Here is a 16,750-nt window from a genome sequence, read left to right as displayed (position 1 = left end):
TAAATTATATAATGTAACCAAAAAATATGCATGGATGAATAGATGAATGTAATATAATATACAAAACAAAGTTAGACATAAATGTAGTTTTTAAACAAATTTGTTTTTCAAAACAAATGTGGATGTACAATGTTTACACTATTAATGTAATAATTGTCATTATGAAATAAAATGTAATAGAAAAACGAAACATCACTACTAATTCAATTCAGTATAAATATTAAAATATGAATAGGACACAAAAGAAAGTTAAAAACATGATGACAAATCACATAATATTAACACTTTTATTAGACTTTTTAGAGAAATATTATATGGCCCCTTAGGGTGTTATAACAATAATACAATTCTGATTAAATAGAAAAAAAACATACAAGTAAATACTGACACACAACTCACAATCCTCAAATGACAAGCAGTACTGTGACTTTAACGCTGATTTCCATATTATTAATGAAGGGCATTGTGGTGATAAATGAATCTTGAAGCAGCAAACTACAGGGTTAGACTCTAAAATAACTCTATAGTGCACCTGTATATACACAATGTTATATTTACCATAAACTTTTTTCCTTTTCATACATGAAAAACAATACTGACTCTGGTATCTACATATATTCTGTATACAACTTGATTGATAAAAATAAAGCATGTAAACTCAGCGCAGTGTCACTTTTTTTTCCTTTAGCAAAAATAGACTCATCTGATATTGCTTTGGTGTGGTGATAACAGGGATGAGCAGGACCAGACTGAACGCAGGCTCTGGATCTGTGCTCAGAAGCCGCAGAGCTCATTGGCATTTGGCGAGTTTCCATTGGTTTCATCCCATTCACTCTCAGAGCTCAGCCCAATGTCCAGGACCTGGGGGTTAGTACGAGACTCAGCGAGTCTATGAGAAAGACACAGAAAAACATGATGTAAAAACTGAAACATTATAGATGATGCCGGTTTAATTAACATATGGGAAATTCCATGCACATGTCAAACTTATTATAAATGAAAAACAAATGAAACTCCTGATTAAGTGACAATGGACTTGCCCATAGGCGTCTTATTTTTGATGGATTTTATTTATAACTATGTTATTCACTATGCAAACAAGTGGTATGTATTTATTTGTAAGCATGTTGTACATCAATGTAATTAAACTACACTAAGGAGTGTGTTCACACTTGGCAAGTTTTGTTTGTTTAAAACAAACTGATGTAATTCCTCTGTTAGTGAGATGAATAAGTGCGCACACAGATAAATCAAACCTTGGTGTACACCAGACAAATGAACGGAAAGTGCTGAAAAGGTGGCTCTTTGTTTGCTTCCAAATGAAAACGGGTGTTGTCTGTTACAAAGCAAAAAGTTACTGAAAAAAGGGATTACTTTTATTTTTTAGGCAAATGAATTGGTTACTTACACAGTTACTTATGTACAGCTCGGTATAAATCAGTAGCGCACTTAAGTGTATACTTTATACACACTAAAAGAAAGAGTATACTTCAAATAAAGACTCTTTGCGTTTTTCAATTGATGGCAAAAAGATGTTTGACGATATACTGTTTTCGATACCTCCAAAACCCACACACTGCAGTAAGTGGCATTGTAAATGTGTACCCCTAAACACAATGATGGCGTCAGAAGAAGTTTCTTAAATATCTGACAAACAGCCTTTTTCACAGGCCTGTTGTACAATTTCTGGGTTGCAGAGTAAGTTTCGGTTTGGAATATTTAAAGAAATGAAAACTGGTTAAGATTATGTTAAGCTATTCCACGTCGCATGATATAAACGTTTAACTCGGGGTTACTAATTAACTCAGTCATGTCAAGTGCAGCAAAGAACCAATCACACGAGACATGCCCTTTTGATTCAGTTCTTGCGAGAGTCAGCAATTCATTTCTCAGTTAAACATTTAGAGATATCATAATCAGAAATATTATGAATTTAAACATTTAGTGTCCTATCACACATCCGGCGCAATGTGGCGCAAGGCGCGACGCAATTGTTGTTTGCTAGTTTCAGCTCGGCGCAAGAGTTGTTTTGACGTTTTGCGCCACGCTGTTTAAATAGCAAATGCATTTGTGCTCATATGTGCGCCCATAGGCGTTCTGATCTATAAAAGGAGGCGTGTTGAGGCACATTGCTGGCATGTTGCAATTTTGAGGAACGTAAATAGATGTTCAATAGACCAGATCAAAGCTGGTTTATTGTCCAGCGCAGAGCGTGTTAGTTGTGCGCCAAACATTGCTTAATACACACATGATGTATAGCAATACGCAACTATCTTTACATATAAAAAAAGAATTAAAGGATTAAAATATTACAAAAATTATTATTTTCTAGCCTACATAAATATAAAAACCACCGCTTCCGTGCCTTCTTTATCTTGGGGGGCTTTTCCAGTTTATTCATGACAATTTGCTTTTGTATAATGTTATTATTTTTAGCTGTATTATTTATTATATGGATATTTATATTTGTTTTATTAAAAACAAGCTTAGATTTGTCCACCTGTCAGGTTTTAGACCATATGGGGCATATGTATTTAGATAAAACTCAGTATCACTTTTCAATATCACTTTTTTGATCACACTTCGTTATTATTGTTAATTTATTTGTTTGCTGGAAATGATTTTAGAAATAGTTGAAACAAATCTTTGTGCTTAAACAAAACTATTTATGAATAGGCTAACGGACATCTGTCCGTACAACACATTTCCCTATCCACGAGAGTGAAAGCGAAAGTAAACAATGAGAAGGCTCATTCTCTCATTCTTGCGCTGTAGATGGCCTGTTCAACTGTTTCATTGCTAGTGAAGCACTCAGTTTTTCCACTTACAAAGCCTGCCATGTAAATAAGACAACTGGCTCTTAAAGGGAATGGGAGATGAGACTCTGATTGGTTTATTCTCAAAACACAGCTATAATTCATTAAGAAAATAAGCTCAACCTTGCACCATGGCGTAAAGTGGATTTTTCCGTCCTTAAACTAGCAAAAGTGGATTCTGACGAGCTCTAATTGATTTTGCGCTAGGCAGTTTGCGCATGGATCGTCAAAATAGAGCCTTTAATTTTAAACTTGGTCACTTTAGAAAACTGAAGCTACTCCCACACCAACAAGTGGGATGAACTAAATGTTTTCCAGACAAATTAAATAAATGCTCAATTAACTGTTCTACAAGTGTGAACACACCCTGAGTGTTATATTAAGGAATTAAAGAGGCTATATGAAGATTCAGAAACTCCAAAATGTGTTGATCATGGTCGTGCACTTGTGCACACAGAACAGACAACATACTAAATATCAATTCCGAGACATACTCACAGATGAGCTCTATTTGACCTTTGATTAGAATAAAAAGTTTTCAATATTTTGCACGATATACTGATATCTATTATAGATATGTAAACGCATCTGGACTTTTCTCTCTTTAAGAGACATAATAAAAAAACAAGAGTGGTGAGAAAACAACAATTTTGAATATGTTTGGACAAGCTTTCTAATTAACCAGCAGATGTCAACAGATGTTATGATTATTTGACTATGAAGAAGCATTTTAGACTACAGGCTTCACATGCGAGTTGATTTAAATAAATAATTTTCTGTGCAGGGCAAACTGAAATTACAGTATAGAAAAAGTGTTTAATTTAGTACAATTCTTACATATAGCCCCTTTAAAAACGGATCACATACTGAACACAAACAACTGACTAGGGTGAAGGGATTTTAAAAAGAGAAAAAGATAGGATCTGCAGATTGCATTTAAAGTTCACAGTAGAACCCCATCATCACATATAAGCCTAAATCTGCATCTTGCATCAATAAGTTGCTTGGGTTGATGAGCTGGTAGGGTTCTGAAAGAGGATGGGTGGGGAATGATGTTACAGACAGAACACAGATTTGAGAATGGAGGTGGTGAACACTGAACTCGGGTTAGACTGGACCTGTACTTGTTACCTGGAGAGTATTCATAGCTATCCAAACTGCAGCTAGAGGAATAAAGAGAGAGTAGAGCAATCAAAGGTTTGAGAGCTGCAGGATGGTTCTCTCGACACCTTTAAGAAACACAATGCTGTTCTAATAAATAGGATAATGCATAAATCAGTCAGTTAAGTTGCATTTTAATAATCTCCATATTAATTATAGAGTAGGTTAACTGTGTTAATAGTTCTTTCAACCATGAAGATGCTGCTGCTCCTATTGTTTATGAATATAATAAATGTTCTTTGGTCAACACATTGTACGCTGAAGTTTTATCAGCATTAAGTAATTAAATAAGCAATATATACAATTGAAGTCAGAATTATTAGTCCCCCTGTTTATTTCCCTGCCTCAATTTCTGTTTAACGGATATATTTCTTCAACACATTTCTAAACATAATAGTTTTGACAACTCATCTCTAATAACGGATTTATATTATTTTATTTTCGCCATGATGACAGGAAATTATAATTTACAAGATATTTTTTAAGATACTTCTATACAGCTCAAAGTGACATTTACAGTCTAAACTAGGTTAACTGGGTTAACTATGCAGGTTAGGGTAATTAGGCAAGTCATTGTATAATGATGGTTTATTCTGTAGACAATATGAAAAAAAAAAAATAGCTTAAAGGGGCTAATAATTTTGTCCTTAATAAAATAAAATAAATAAGACTTTCTATAGAAGAAAAAAATATTATCAGAGATACTGTGAAAATGTTCTTGCTGAAATTCAAAGGGGGCTAATAATTCTAAATCAACTGAATGTAAAAATGAATATTTTTTTTTAAAGTTATTTAATCTCCAATTCATGTACCCATTTGTATAATTATATAAAAATAATAAATATGTATTATATGTTATACACAATTTGTCTTAATTTTTCAGTGCCTATTCATACAAACATGAAACAATTATTTAACGGATTAGAATAATAGTTTTTCATGATAAACTATTGATAATCAATTAAGCTTGTGCATGTGTGTGTGTGTGTGTGTGTGTGTGTGTGTGTGTGCATTATATGCATTTAATAATTATAATAATAATAGTAATAATAATAATAATAATAATAATAATAATAATAATAATGTTGGGTTCTAAAAACACTGCTACCATTTAAGCTTCATAATAAATAGCAAGCAACAGAAAAAATAAAATACAATAAAAAGAGCTATTTGAATAACAAATTCCAACCATTTCATGTTCAGTCTATCAGACGGATTTAATCAAATAAAATGGAAAGCATCTGTATCTCATAAAGTGCAAATATTCAGGTTAGGTTTGTCATCTATATGCCATTAGAAATAAATCAGTGAAGGCCAGCTTGACATTTGCAGGGTGAATTACACTGGTGAATTACACCCTGCCAAAGCGCTGTTAAATAAAGCTTCATCTTGGTTCTGCAAATAAAAAGAGAAAATCAGTCTCAAGGGACTCAGTATGGGGAAAAATGCCTTTTGCTCAATTGCCCTGGATGAATAATCAAAGGCTCGAGAAGTTCTGCGGAGCAAACTAAAAGAAATATTTCAAATGGCTCCAACAAGATTTGAGAACAAACTCAGAAAGAGCGCAGTTTTAGATTATTTTGATGTGCAAGAGTTTATCAGCATGCTTTTTACTTGCAGCTCACTCCTCAAGGATTTGACCTTCCTGCCCCCCATTGAAGAGAGATAGAAAGGAGATTTAGATGAGACACAATCTTCTGAGACAAGATAAGAACAGATTTGGGTGTATCGTACCTTGAAAAAGCCTCTTCCAGACCATCATCCATCTCCTAAAAAGAGGAGCAAAACCACATTGTAAAAAGATAAGCAATGATAATGGTCTGCAGTCATTCATGTGAAATCCTGCCTGTGAAGTGAGGGAGAAGTGAAAAGCAGAAGTCTAAAACTGGACAAGCTCTTACCCATAGGGTGGTGGTGTTGTTGTTGGGTTCGGTGTGGTTGTCAACATTTTCCAAAGCCGATGTGTAGTCCTCGATTTCCAACAGGTTCTCTGTTGCTGCAGCTGAAAGACACACACAGCCCATTAAATGTCAAAGTGCTAAAGGGTTACTGTTTTGGTCTCCAAAATAATTTAAACAAAAGGTACAGAGAGTTTAAGGGGTTCGCACCTCCTACTTTCAGGCTGGTCAGGCTGACAGATCGGTCAGACTGTGAGCTGTTGGATGTTTCTCCAGCTGAATCCCATTTTTTCTCTGAAAGCAGAACAATAAATTCAAATATATATATACTATATATAATACTATCTATCTGTTTTATAAAATATATAATAAATATAACATAGAAAATGTTTGTAAATTAACTGGTCTTAAATTAGCTAACTATTGGGAAGAAAAACATTAAAAAAATTGTTCCTAACTAATTCTATGTATAAATTATTTTACACAGTATATTGTTGATGAGCATGATGCAGGCCAACAACTCACTGTGATAAAACCTATAAAATATATCAATATATTTGTCTAAAATTCAATATTCTGAGTTTCAAGAGTTACCGTTTCATATTAAGAACACAGTTTAAGTAATAACACATAAAAATTGACTGAAATTTTACATGAGTGCTGTTTTTATCCTTAAAGCAAGTGCAACAACGAGACAAAATGATATGGTCATGCATTTAAAATCATGATATTTTTGTTTTATCAATGCAAATAACCTATAAAGCAAAAGTACATCTCTGTGTATAACAAGTGCATTTCCATTTTGTTTCTAAATAAATCCACATTGTGAATTTAATGACTGAAGCAATGATTCATTGCCATTTCTATTTATAGACGTCACTAAAGTATGGGCAAGACACTCAAAATGGCAGTACCCAAATTTACTTTTTTAAAACAACAAGGACCACTACTAAAGAAAAAATAAACATTATTTAAGCCCAAGAAGAAAATTAACTATTCTTTTAATTATTACATTTACTTAATGTTTGACACATAATTTTTGAAACTGTGTTTGCAAAATTCAAGAAATCCTTGGTAGGTGATGCATTTTTCCTGCATTAAAAAATAAATGATTTTGTGAGTCTCCATCTTTCTATAACAAGAAAAGGCAATAAAGTAATAGTTTGACTCTAATCAATCACAACAGCATCAACACCCTGAGAGACAAATTACTCTCCACTTTTGGTGTATGATCCTCTGCAGTTATATATGACCTCTGCATTGTTTTGTGGAGAGATATGAGACTCTGTACCGTCTTTGGCAACCTCCCAGAACTCGAAGGCCACTCTGAAGGCCTGAGCCACCGTGAGCGTGACCGCCTTGGCCTGAGAGAACAACAGAGATCAGTTAGACTATGCTCCATAGACTTCCATTCAAATGCATGCAAATGTGGCAGAACGGAAACACAAGCTTGTACGAAAAGTTTTGCATGTTGCTGCACTCCAAAGTTCAATTTTGGTGAACTGTGACCTGCAAAACTGCATCCCATGATTGCAATTGCTCAATTAATCAATGTCTAATCATCTTGTTTTATCCTGCTTCTTTGCACAGTAACATCTTTTAGCATGTTTCAAACTTTAATGTGAATGCAGCATTAGACCGTATTTAAATAGTTAGGCGAGTTATAGCATATAATCACTTTTCAATGTTCAAACCAATACCACACCAATAACTATGACATTTAAATTAAAAGCTAAATAATCTCCTAATTTGCTCCTTTTTATGATTAAAGTTAATTAGCAGTTACAGTAAATTGCTTATTAAAGGAGTAGTTGGGTTTAGGTATTGGTAGGATTAAGGATGTAGAATAAGATCATGCAGAATCTGTACTTTGCAAGTACTAATAAACAGTTAATATCTAAATAATTGGCAGAAAAAAAAAAATAGTTAAAAGTGAGAATTGGTACTTTAAGCGATACCAAATATTAAAACTTGGCATGTTTAAAGTATTTATACTTACAGTATTTATAAGCATTATAATGCCATAAATAAGTGCATAAATCTTTAATTATATACAATTAATTTTGATAAATGGCATGGTTGTTGGTGGAATATGGGCTGGTCTGGGATTTTCATGCAAAGACAATGTCCAGTGAGTGGATTTGGTGATGTTGACGAAAATGTATTTTATAGCAGATGACCTCACACCAGAAAAGAAGACAGAGAGAGGATTTTGAGTCTATTTCCATATCTGCTTCTCTGACTATGTCATGGCAAAGAAAAAAAAAAAAAAAAAAACAGATCAAGTTTACCACATTCTATAAATACCACTTTTTTATTATTATAAAAAATATTCTATCACTTCAATGTCATCAACAGCATTTTACAAATTTAAAGGATTCACATTTAAAAATATGTGATTTAAAGTCTTTCCAGATAAAAATCGTTGTCTGATAACATTAAAATAGGGCATTCCACAGGTATATGTTAAACAGTTTGGTTCCTATTGCAATATTGACATTTTGTAGGTTCTTTTCCTTTGAGTAAATGTTCATGTGTGTCTCGTGTGTCCAATACAGCATCTTCTATAAAGAATCTCATCATGTCTTAAGTAAAAACAAAATAAATCTTTCTATTTCTGGCTGAATTACAACAAGTTTGTTTTCTGTATTTTACAGTACTTTGAAAACACTGACAGAGACATTTTTGAGTATTTTTAAACTATTATTTCTGATTCTGTCATATGCATAACGGAAAAGTGCGACATCCATAACAAAGCTTTTTCTTCATAAATGCAAAAATAAAAAAAATAAAATCAATCAATTTTTGTTTTATAGTGAGCCAACTCTTATTCTTTTGATAAACATTATTTCTTTTGGGTTCAATTCACAGAATTTCTTCGTGTTGTATACTGTAAATTCACAGACTTTGTCACATCCATAATGCATGTTTATTTTCCTCATTTAAAACATAACAAATGTTCACAGATTGATATTTGTCTGATCTCATAACTCTGTGGTTAAATTTTCTGGAAAACATAAACAGTTGTTTCAATATAATGTTAACATATTCTTTCTATGTGAATTTATATGTTGAGTTTTTACAACAAACGTTACATGTGTAACACTGGAATTGCTTAATTATAAATAGCTCTGACCACAAAAGGTGCAGCAAAACATATCAGAAAGTGATTGTTGAGAGAACATTGCTTTTTTTAATAACTTTGGCCTTTTTTTTCCTTAGAATTTGCCAGAGATTATAGTTAATATATTTAAAAAAATAATTTCAAATGAATAATTTCAAATTTCTGAATTGACCCAGCTTCCTAAACAGCCTGCAGGAGTACATCTACGATAATCTCAATTTCTGTCCAGATTATCTGCTCACTGAAAACGTTTGGTCTGTTACATGCTATGCTAAAAAGTACAGAGTGTCCTTCAAAGTGATTCAGTCAGCTATTCTGAAAAACTCTATGCTTTGACTCCTTTTGCTCCAGCCAGAGTTTTTGTTGTGATCGAAGATTCACGCCTTTCATAAGGAAAGCGTCAAATACTCACCACTTTCCGTTTGGCACAGAGGAATGCGTGACACTCCAGAGTTTCATTCTGTTGGTTCTGGGCGATGAAAGCAAACACTTTGTCATGCGTCTTGTCAGCTGTGCAGTATGATATCCTGGGAGAAAAGGGTCACAAAACAGACCAGCGTTAAGAACACGCAGTCACTTTTGAGTAAATAAAAATGATGTTTTGCCGAGTTGTGGAGCAGACACAGCTGTCAGCGCTGAAACTTCAAGGATTGTTTTTTTTGTACTACTTCTATACACTGAAGAAGTGATGGCTGCTGGTTTTATTTAAACAAATATGAGGAGAGGGAAGATTGCCCATGTGCGTAAATAGTAGGCTCAGCTGAAGCACATTCAACTGTGAAGTAGAGATTTATGGGGACTAGCGCTGGTCTCCTGCAGTGTGCTGTATTTCACATGTCCCTAGTGAGAAACTTGGAGGTGAGCGTGTATGGTAAAACACTGGATGGCAGAATAAATCAACTTCACTGTAGGTCAAACACACTCATCTCTGAGAAGAGGAAGCGTGCGGAGACCAATCCTTTCATAGTCTAATGTGGTTCAGCAGCACAGCGAGTCAATGTTTAACAGGCAGTTGAACGTGAAAGAAGGTGTGTGGAGTTTACCTGTATATGGAAATGTTCTCGATCAACTGGTTTGACACACTGTCGTACAAGATGATTCCCTGAGGAGACACTTTCAGGGCCACTTTAGGCAGTTTCTTCCCACTGGCTTTGGCCTAAGAGAAAAACAACAGCAGAAGAATTTTAAATTGGTGGTTTTCTAGAGTGTATGAATTTTTATTTTGGTGCTTTTATAGGGGTTGCTAAGATGTTTTGAGTGCTGCTGTTCACTAACTGTATCCTGGGTGACTGGCTGGGCATTCATCCCTAGTGGTTTGAAGAGAATTTGAAGCAGTCTTTTAGCCACACTGTTGTTAACATTTTAAGAGTGGTTTGAATTTGCTCACATTTTCTTGGGAATTTTGCATGATTTCTAGGTTGCTCATTTGAGTGTTTTCAAGAGGAAAAACCTTCATCTTGATTTCTTTCTTCTGAAATCCAGGTTAATACTGTTACAATCTTGTGATTTTTTTTAGATTGGTTGGCTTTCTTAAAGCAACATTTCTAAATGAGCTAAAGTTGTCATGTACAGTTAAGTTCATCTTAATTGGTCATAGTGCATTTGTTTGTTCTGCAATTCTATGTCAGTCATCCACCAAAATAGATCATGGTGTCTACAGAGTTTAACTAGTTATATTTAAAACCTTTTTAATACCAACTTATATGAAATGTAATCCTTTAAACGCCCCACCAAGTAAAAAAAAAAATTGATAGGATTTCTTAAATTCTAATGTTGCTAGTTACCACACTCATTGCTGCATTTTTCCCTCAACACATCCATTTATTTTTAAAATATCAACCTCTATTAAATAATTGATATGTCGGTCTATATATATAGAACAATATTAAAGTGTAAAACCAAGTATGAAGTATGACATAAACTATTTCAGATTCTTAATTAACACGTTTTATTATCAATGTTTTAAAAAAACACAAAACAAAACAAAACTAAGTGTAGAAGTGCAACAGGATTATGTTTGTTAGATTTTTCGTTTAGTAAACCAACAATGCTGTGTGTGTGTTACCTATTATTTGAAACTTTAACATTCATTATTTAAAACAGTTAAAATATTGGTCAACCATTTGGTAGAGCAGGCAGTTGAAGGGATTAGACCACCAAACCTGCAATGAAAAAACATGTGCATATACACGTCAGGATTATTAGCCCTTTTGTGAAATAAATTATGTTTATTAATATTTCCAAGTGTTGTTTAACGGAGAGAAGATTTTTTCCCCAATACATTTTTAAACACAGTTGAAGTCAGATTATTAACCCGCTGTTTATTTTTTCCCCCAATTTCTGTTTAACAGAGAGATTTTTTTACAACACATTTCTAAACATAATAGTTTGAATAGCTCATTTCCAATTTGATCTTTGCCATAATGACAGTAAATAATATTTTACTAGATATTTTTCAAGACACTTCTATACAGCTTAAAGTGACATTCAAAGGCTTATATGGGTTAATTAGGTTAGCTAGGCAGGTTAGGGTAATTAAGCAAGTTATTGTATAACGATGGTTTGTTCTGTGGACTATTGAAAACATATAAAGCTTAAAGGGGCTGATAACGTTGACCTTCAAGGGCTTTTAAGAAATAAAAAAACTGCTTTTATTTTAACCAAAAAATACTTTCTCCAGAAGAAAAAATATTATCAGACATACTGTGAAAATATCATTGCTGTTAAACATAATTTGTGAAATAAAAAAAAAAATAAAAATAAAAAAATCAAAGGGGGTTTAATAATTCTGATTTCAACTATAAGTGTTATTAACTCATTTCTAATAACAATTTTATTTTATCTTTGCCATGATGACAGAACATAACATGTTTCTACTTAATTTTTTTAGATACTAGTATTTAGCTAAAAGTGCAGTTAAAGAGATAACTAGGTTAATATGTTAACTAGGCAAGTAAGGGTAATTAGTCCAGTTATTAGATAATAGCAGTTTTTCTTTAAGCAATTGACTTGTTCTGTAGACACTTAAAAAATATTTGTTTGGAAATGGGCTAATATTGACTTTAAAAAAGTTTGAAAAAATTCAATTAAAACATTCCAGCCAAACTAAAAGAAATAAAACGTTCCCCAAGAAGAAAACAAATATTATAGGAAATGCTGTATAAATGTCCTTGCTCTATTAAACACCACAAGGAAATTTTTGAAAACAGATGTCAATTTCACAGGATGGCTAATATTTTTGACTTTACTTGAACATCTATCTGAGGGCTTAAACACAAACGAATGTTTTATTCTGGCCTGATTGGTACTGATTTTTTAAATACTTATTTCTAGTCACTTATTTTAAATAATGTGACAAAACCAGCAAACATAGCTGTATACATTTTACTAAACTTTTCTTTAACAAAAACTTACATTTACAAAAGGAGGAAGAGGTTGAGTGAGCCAACTGATTCATATTACTTACTTTTTTGTTTACTGTTACCATTTATTTCAAAGGAATATAAATAGCACAAGCTAGTTTTCCTGCCAGACAGATTTTAAAGGGTAGAAATTCCATTACTTTTAGAACCACCAGGTTTTCAGCACTCCGGTATGAGGTTAGTGAAATGTTTTTTGATTGAGTAGATTTTTAATAACCAATAAATAGTTAAAGCATTAAGCAATCACAGCTACCTCTGTCACCTACCAAAAGATTAAATATTTTTATATTGAATTCCTGAAAGCAGCAGCATTAACCGTTTGATACACGAGCCATGATTTTTATTTTCAATTCTATGACAAACAATTCCAAGCTCACCACCTCCACACATGGCAGATTGCTTCTGCGAGAGAATAACAGATTTGCATTAGAGGAAATGGGAGCCTGCAGGCTCTTTTTAAACACTTGCACGCTGCAAATCACATCACCTGTGCTTTTGTTTATGCTACCTCAACTCTCTCTGATAACACAATAAATACAGTGGTAAAAAATCAGTTGTTCTGTCCAATGATCAAATCCGTCAGACTGAAGAAATGTTTTGCTGTAACGTGACCAAAATGTTCATTTCAAATCCGAATTTAAGGCCTTTAAAGACTTTTTAAAGTCCCACAATCAGCCTGTGAATTGACAATAGCTCCACAGGCTTATTGTGGATTTCTGAGCGAGAGTCAAGGCTTTTGTTTAAGACAGTTGTTTTGAAATATGTTTCTCTGGCCACATTTTAATTAGACCTTTAACATAATCTTTACTTCATGTTAACCCATAATTCACTCCAAGAGTTATTAGAAAAACAAAGACTATTTTAATGCAACATATGTAATAAGTGCATTAGCCCATTGAGTTAAATTTCTGTCTAAGCACAAGCTAACTTATCTAAAACGAACCTTGAAGCAGGCAGATGGAATTTTTAGTTTTAGAGAGCTCAGAACAACCATGTTCACAAACGGCCAAAGAAAATTAGTTAATAAAAAAAAAACTTGCCTCAAACAAGAGCCAGGTGGCAAAGCACTCAGCCATAGAACACAAGTTTATGCATCTTTAAAGATTTGTTATCCCACCATTTTAGAATAACTAAGGCTAGAATTAACTAAGTATACATTATTCACTTTTTTATTTTGTATGGAAAATATTTTATTCACAAACAAAAATTCTCCAGTTCGCAGCTTTCTTTTACACATTTTTTAATAGAAATTGATGTTTTTATTCAATATCTTAGACTAGTTAATAATAAGAAAAGTGATAGATTCTTAGTTTTTTTATGATAAATATTTTGGAAATATCACGGATACAGAAATCCTTCTTTCCTCTTGCTGTATTTGTGTTATGTATGTAAATGTTTACACTTTTTTTTTCTTTCTTTTCTCTCTTTTGTTTTTTCTTTTTCTTTTTCTTGTTTATATTATTTATCCTTATCTGTTATTATCATTTTGTTTTTTGTGTAAAATTGAATTATGTATGTTTGTTATTGAAGTAAATAAAAAAATAAATAAAGAATTAACTAAGTATCAATAATCTTGTGAAGCATTTATTAATCATATTTCACCAATGAATGAATGCATTATTATAATCCATTGGTATGCTTGTTAACATTAGTTTATGCACCGGGAGTTAATATGAACTAACAACATTAAAATAACATTAACTAAAATTTGCGAAGATTAATAAATACTGTCTTAAATGTATTATTAATAGTTTGTTTACGTTAGTAAATACATTAACTTAAAGACCGCTACTTTAAAGTGCTACCAGTTTTTTTAAATGACTAAATCTGTTACAATGTGTTTATTTCTAAGTTGTTTCTATAAGTGGCCTCAATGATATTATGATGTATATTCATGTCAGAGATGACGAAAATCACCGTGGCAACAATCCTCTTGACAGCAGCAGCTGAGAGCTCCTCTCCTTTAGGTTGGTCCACCAGTGTCATCCCCAGATGTCGAAGGTTAAAGGTCATTCCCTCCAGCAGAGTCTCTCTTGTGTCAGTCCAGTTCTCAGGCAATTCTGCGTAAAGAGAAGAGATGATGAACAACAGTGTTTGAGACTGAACACTGAAGAGCATCCAACAAACTATATCAACCAAGTGCACACAAGAGAGTTGTGCTGCAGAGGTCATGAACAGTTATTAAATATTTAAAAGAAAGAAAAACAAAACAAAAGGCATGAGTAAATATTTGTTGGAAATCAAACTTTGCTCTAGAGAGCAGGCCAAAAAACACTAGACGCCTTTATACATCCCAATTTTTAAGCCTGTCCATCAAAAGCCTTTCTCAAAATTGTTTCTCATCACAATACATTTATTCACATCATATGATATCTATTTTGATCACTCACTGTACTAACTTACCACTAATGAGGATTAAGTTATTTTCACATATTTGTTAGGCCTTGAGAATAAATGTAAACATGTTCACTGATTAACTACAACTACAGTATGGGGCATTTAACCTTTCATAAATGAGACTATTGCATAAATACATATCCACTGTATTAGTTGTATTCTGTAAAACAGTATACAGTTCTGAAAAATTTGTATTGTAATGTGGATACAAGGAAAGTGCTAAATGTAAAAAAATAAATAAATAAAAAATGTGCCTACCACATTCCTGCATTAACAATCAGCATAATTTCCTGACCTGATTACAATACCATTAAGCTGTTTATTAACCCAGATGCATGCAGATAAACAATGCTAATCATTTCTGCTGAAACTCACGTCATGCTCTAGTAATATTACCTGTGGCTCCTGCAGTTAGTCACCCGATTGCTTTCTTTAGCAGAGGAACTATAAAATTTTAAATTTAGAAAATCCCAACAGAATAATTCAAAGAATCACATCACAATGGCACTAAGAAAACTAACAAACTCGTTCAGTAACTACTAGGGGTTGCCACAGTGGAATGAAACCACCAAAAAAAAGCACATCCAAACTATTTATTAAGTTATTCAACAAGGGTGTGTGAACTGTCCAGTATGAAAATATTGTAAATGTTATTAACACTATTTAACCAGGGATAATTATGTCATTCAAAGATCTAAAGAGTGAATGATGCCTTTTATAATAAAACTTTTATTAAGTTGTCAGAGCAAAAAATATCCTTAAATGTTTTTTTTCTTTAAAAAAAAAATTCAATACATACAAGAGATGATGAATTACAAAAGCAAGAGTGCAAATAGTCACATGATGATACCATAGCAACCACAATAGCATTGTTAGACTGACTTTAGACACCAGTTCAACAAACAAAGTTAAAACTGAGTGGGTTGCATTGATATTGTTTCCACTAAAAACAGATCCAGGGCTCAACAATAAGGACTGCCCAGTGGCCCGGGGCCAGCGTGAAAGACACTCGGGACAGTAGACAGGATTGTTACTGGCCCCTATCGGCCAGTAACAATGAGCATGTCTTTTTTTTTGTAACCTGGCAACAACCAGTACAGCAAAAAGATGGCAACATGGCGGCAAAATTAAACAATGAGGGTAAAAGAAAACGTATGTTTCTAAAGTCTTAGAAGCAGACAATTACATAGGTATAAATTTAAGTAACTGAAAAAATAAGTAAATAAATAAATAAAAAAATAAAAATAACAGTTGTCAGTTTGGCTAGCCATTTTTATCAAAATTATTTAGAATTGAATTAAAATAACAGCACATTTTTCATACTGCTCTTTCATTTGCGTAAAATCTTGAATTTTGCTCATCATACATTTATTAACATATTTAAAATGTTTAAATTCTAGATTCACAGGCATAATTTTGCCACTATTTAAAATATGTGGCTAAGAAATAGCTATTAACTTTTTAGTTTTTTTGGTGGGGCGAGTGAAAATTTAAAAATCTCAACCAATGGCCCGATCAGACCCGTATAAAAAATCCTTAGCGTTGAACCCTGAGATCTAAATTAAGTTAGAAGGAATCCATGAATTAATTTGTACCAACCAATGCTTTAGTATTCCATTCCATATATAAAGTAATTTGCTTCATTTCTAAATGAATCAGCTGCTTTAAACAAAGCATGCACTAATGGCAGATTCAGTGCAATATTTATCGCTAATGACATGCCAAGGAACCAGCACAAATAATTCTAAATAAATTATCTGTCCGTAGGAAAATGGTTTTATTGTCTGTCTAAGAGAGGACACCTTTTACAAATTTCATTATTAACAACCCATTATGACTTTTTAGGTCAATAAACTCCTAAGTTGCTGCTTATTAATAGTTATTAGTATTTGGGTTTAGGTATTACTGTACGTAGGAGAAGATAAGGGATGC

At 32.9% G+C, this 16,750-nt stretch overlaps 1 protein-coding gene across 2 annotated transcripts in view; it reads right to left on the bottom strand.

The window, feature by feature from the left end:
• Positions 1-273: 273 nt before the first annotated feature.
• ldlrap1a (low density lipoprotein receptor adaptor protein 1a) overlaps positions 274-16,750 on the bottom strand; it is a 26,197-nt gene continuing 9,720 nt past the window's right edge. Inside the window, exons 2-10 of one of the 2 annotated variants that reach the window (XM_087294038.2) lie at positions 14,339-14,481; positions 10,043-10,155; positions 9,412-9,526; positions 7,167-7,239; positions 6,086-6,169; positions 5,879-5,979; positions 5,712-5,746; positions 3,948-3,979; positions 274-889 (exon numbers count right to left, since the gene is read on the bottom strand). In XM_087294038.2, the coding sequence (XP_087150164.1) occupies positions 843-889; positions 3,948-3,979; positions 5,712-5,746; positions 5,879-5,979; positions 6,086-6,169; positions 7,167-7,239; positions 9,412-9,526; positions 10,043-10,155; positions 14,339-14,481 (743 nt within the window). In that variant the 3' untranslated portion in view covers positions 274-842. 2 annotated transcript variants of the gene reach the window in all.

Source organism: Danio rerio, chromosome 19 (assembly GCF_052040795.2).
Source record: "Danio rerio strain M-AB ecotype USA chromosome 19, GRCz13ab, whole genome shotgun sequence".
Classification (NCBI taxonomy): Eukaryota; Metazoa; Chordata; class Actinopteri; order Cypriniformes; family Danionidae; genus Danio; species Danio rerio.
This window is presented reverse-complemented; position numbering and strand designations above follow the sequence as displayed.